General features: G+C 32.4%; 1 protein-coding gene across 1 annotated transcript; it reads right to left on the reverse strand.

Annotated features, from left to right (window-relative positions):
• Nucleotides 1-2,921: 2,921 nt before the first annotated feature.
• EV154DRAFT_564679 (uncharacterized protein) lies at nt 2,922-3,771 on the reverse strand (the record flags this gene model as incomplete). Its single annotated transcript, XM_051605853.1, has 4 exons — nt 2,922-2,979; nt 3,050-3,126; nt 3,276-3,673; nt 3,741-3,771. The coding sequence occupies 4 exons, from the start codon at nt 3,769-3,771 to the stop codon at nt 2,922-2,924; spliced, it is 564 nt and encodes a 187-aa protein (XP_051456475.1).
• Nucleotides 3,772-4,515: the final 744 nt, after the last annotated feature.

Consider the following 4,515-nt stretch of genomic DNA (forward strand, 5'->3'; position numbering starts at 1 on the left):
ATAATCTATAAGACTAATTAATAACCGGATTGCAAAATCACTTCCTTTTATTAAATATAAAAATAAAGAGTTCTTTTATACACATTGAACATAACCATAACTGTAAACGGGAAAACTACCATCGTGGGTAGATTTCATTATAAATCATCCAAACTGTCAATATCCCGCAAGGTACATCAAGGATAATAAAAATAACAGTCCGTAACAGGGAAATTCCCCTTAGTGCTACGTGAATTTTAGATGAGCAGCTGACATATGTCAAAATATGAAAAATGATAAATTACTTCAATCGTCGGAGTATACCAATACTGTGGTGTATATACTCCTCGAATACAACAATCACTTCTTCACCCCTCTTTTTTTCCGAAATTGTTTTGCACGCTTAACAAAATGAAAATTGAAAATGTTAGAAACTCGTTACCACTTAAATTCTTGGACGAAAAAATTAATAATTAACTATAACAAGTACGATGATCAACAAGACAAAACTATTGTTATATAGAATTAAATAGTTCTGAGAGAATTTTTATCGTCTTATTGCGTCTTGATGTAGTACTCTGGTGATAATAAATAAATGACATGCTTTTTTGTTTAGCCCTGCTATACTAAGTATATAAATGTTACGCTGATGGATCAACCGTAGTAGAAACATCAAATGACAATGATAATATTTAGGCTCAGTATCTATTAATATTCTATAGCACGAACCTACTCGATTTTTTGTACCTCCCAGAATAAGTATTTACTCGTCACAAGATTTTACGCTGTGTACACAATTCAGCGATGGGATCGAAAAAAGCGGGGTAATATGGGATTCATGATGACATTCATACTACCATTCATCCTTTCTAGGATGTGATAATTAACTTTCTTATTGTATCCATGATATCCTTAAAAGAAATAGTAATTGTGCTGGTGGTGTTCTTAATTATGAAATTCTTTCGGAAATGTCGTGTTTTAAAGTAAAGTAAAATTATAGAAAGACTATAGGAGTGGTTTGAGACTGTTTATGAGATGTCTTTAATAATAAAGGAAATATACGAGTATTAATATAAAAAAATGTCGGCTTTGTTCATATATTTAGTGCTATCTTGAAGTTATCATTGATTAACCAAAAATGTATACGAATATTACGAAGTTACAAAAAAGTCTTGTTCTAATTAGTGTTCGGAATGAAGATCGAAACTCTCGAGCGGGCTTCGATTGTGTTCCAGTCGAAGATCGCTCGAATGCGTTTTTTTGAAGCTCGAGCTCGCTCGAAATTTCTTAAGCTCGGCTCGGTTGCAAATACGAGTGTTCGAACTCGCTCGCCTCTTTATTACACAAAGTGCACGTGAAAGTGATGTTAATTACGTAAAGTTATGATATTAAAATTATTGTTTATTGAAAAAGAAGTTGAAGTTAAAAATAAAATAAATAAAAATCTACAAAAAAAAAAAAACAAGTGATGAAAGAAAGTAGTAGATAAGATGTAAAAAAAAAAGAATAAAAAAAAATTATAATAAAAAAAAACAAAGAAAAAGAAAAAGGTATTAGTGAGTATTGTCTTTAAGCCAATGGTGAAGAAGAACGCTTTCTTTAAGACTCTCGGCAGTTAGTTGAGATCTAGTTGGTGTAAGAAAATGCTTACAAGTGCTAAATAATCTTTCGCAAGAAGTAGATGAAGCAGGCGGGGAGAGGAATGTGCGTGCCATTTTAGCAAGATCTGGATAAATATGTTGAGGATGTCATAGATTATAATAAAAGAATCATCACATTCACTATGGCGGAAATAATGGCAGCTATCTGCCATTTACTTCACAAAACTGCCATTTTTCTGGCGTGCAAAAGTGGCAGATATGATATTCTATAGTAACAAAAGAGGCACAGCTGCCATATTTTCGGCTGGCAAAAATGGCACCTTTAACAGTTGAATGAAGCGAAGAGGTTCACTGCTGCTGTTTTTCGGTTTTAAAAAATGGCATCTATTTTAGTTTCTTGAAGACAAATCATTCACAGCTTCCATTTTCCTGGCTTGTAAAAGTGGCAGTTATGATATTCTATAATAACAAAATGTTCACAGCTGCCATTTTTTTAAACGGACAAACCCTTAACCTTTTTTTTAGACCCATCCTTTTATATTTGGTAGGCTCACATTTTCTTATTCATCGTTATTATTGGCAGTAAAGCACGTTTTATTAAATTGTTTATTTATATTTCAGTGGTGTATACGAGGGTTTGATATAACTTTAACCTTTTTATTTAGGTTTTAGGTTGTATACATGGCAATAAGATATACCTTTATAATGCTTGGATGTTACTTTAGCTTACCTTTGACTCTCTTAACACTCTATAAAGGTATTGTTAGAAAATAGTAATATTGTAATTAATTCTGTATTTTATTATCAGCCTTAAGTTCTGATGTCGATGATTATTTGACCGGTGATGTTCCTAAAATGTCGTCGTTTGAGTGAAAGGTACACAGAAGAAATAGTCTAAATGTAAGTAGTATGATATCAATAAGAATAAAACATAACTTTTTAAAGGCTATTTACCTGTAAATATAGAACCGTATATTGATGAGGACCATTATCTATGGAAAATGGTTATATTATACAGACGTACTTCAGTTTGATCAAAATAAAAAAAAATGGGCTAAATTTTTATCTAAAAAAAAACCCCCTTTAGTTTTTTATACAGATTACATGTCATTGCTTCAGTCATTGCAAACATACCCAATTCCAACATATTTGTTCACACTTTCCGTTATTTTGAAGGGGCTATATACCCTTACCATCGTTATTTGAAGGCTATTTATTTTAAAAGATAAATAAAAGTAAAAGAAAGAGAGAAAAAATTGTAGGCTAAAAGAACGCTAAAATACACACTAATAAAGAAGCTATAAACCAGAATGGACCAATGATGTCGACCAGACACGACTATTATCTTCTTCTGGTTCTTTTACGTGAAGGTTCATTCGCTACCTCTGGTGGAGGAGAACTGTATAAAAAATAATCATCGCATATGAGTATACATATATCATGCATGAAAAACAATAAAAAAAACTTACGGCACGTCTGCTATGATGGGGGACTCATCGCGACCCATATCTTCGATAGAGTCTGAACTATCGGGATCTTGTTGATTCTACATTTTTTTACCTTGTTAACGATATTGATGAAATAAACCACTAACGAATTTTTTACTGCTACCCTTCTTCTGTGTGTTTGGTTGTCACTTTTAAAGCTCTCCCTTAACACGCTTTTGGCACACCACATTCTCTTACACTAGTATACTTTGAATCCCTTGTCATTCGCAAGCTTTTCCAGGCGTAACATGTAAAAATCCCTATCATTTGCCGGGATATCCTTCCAGTTTTTTAACACGTCAGGGTGGTCCAGGTCAATTAAATCATGCTTCAACGAACGTGCCAGTGACTTCAACTGAACTCGTTTGATCTCCAAATCACGTTGTGAAGTTGGGACTAGCGGTGGCTTTTGTTGATCATCGGGAATATCCTTACAAAATAACTGCCAGTCTTTTGTGTGTAAAAGTTGCAGCAGTACATTAAGTCTATCCGAGACCTTCTGTCCTTCAAACTCTTCAGAATTTGTGTCATTCGTTCGTTTACCAAGCTGATCAGGATATTCAATCACTTGGGATCTTTTTACCGACTCGGTGATTCGATCAAGAGCTAAAAAAATATACAGAAAAAACTGATTCAGTCACGATTATCAGAATCTGGGAAGGATATGCTTTACCACTTTGTTCGACGATACTTTTTTGTATCATATTTACATCTTCATCGATGATGTTTGATGCAAATTGAATTTTTGAACTGATCAGACAGCGCAGCTAGCATTCGTTTGATCTCGGTAACGTCAAGTTCAATTTTACGAAAAGAATTGGTGAGTGCAATATTCATATTAGACATTTGGAAATGTTTGTTTAAAATAATTTTTTTTAATCAATAAAAAGGTATAAAAAAGTTGAAAGAAGATATGCTAGTACATGTAATATACTTTAATCCCACCTTTAGTTACTTGGAGTTGAATTGTCTGCTTATCTAAATTATGTCATTTTTTTTGTTTTTTTGTTTGTTTTTTTTTTTTTTTTTTTTATTATTGTTTTTTTTTGTTTGTTTTTTTTTGTTTGTTTTTTTTTGTTTGTTTTTTTTTTCTTTTTTTTTTTTTTTTGGACGACATGTCGTCATGTCATGGCGTTTAAAAATTTAAATGACGGAAACAAAATTGAAATTAATACTTAAGGTCGAAGACCATAGCTAATAATATATCGCACCTGTCGTCATCTTCCAGGAAACTTGCATCATTGACGTATGTCACTATGGGTGTTCTCAAGCCAATTATTTAAAATTTTACATTAAATCCTTTAATTAAAATCAAAAGTCACAAAAAACACAACTCCAATTTGGGAAAATGCTAAACTGTCATTTGTACATGGCACAGAGGCCAATGTTATTTTATTTCTTTCTTGTATTCTTATCAAAATAAACATACTTTACCTTTGCCTCTACCT

The sequence above is a fragment of the Mucor mucedo genome, assembly GCF_025094135.1.
Source record: "Mucor mucedo strain NRRL 3635 chromosome Unknown EV154scaffold_60, whole genome shotgun sequence".
Lineage (NCBI taxonomy): Eukaryota > Fungi > Mucoromycota > Mucoromycetes > Mucorales > Mucoraceae > Mucor > Mucor mucedo.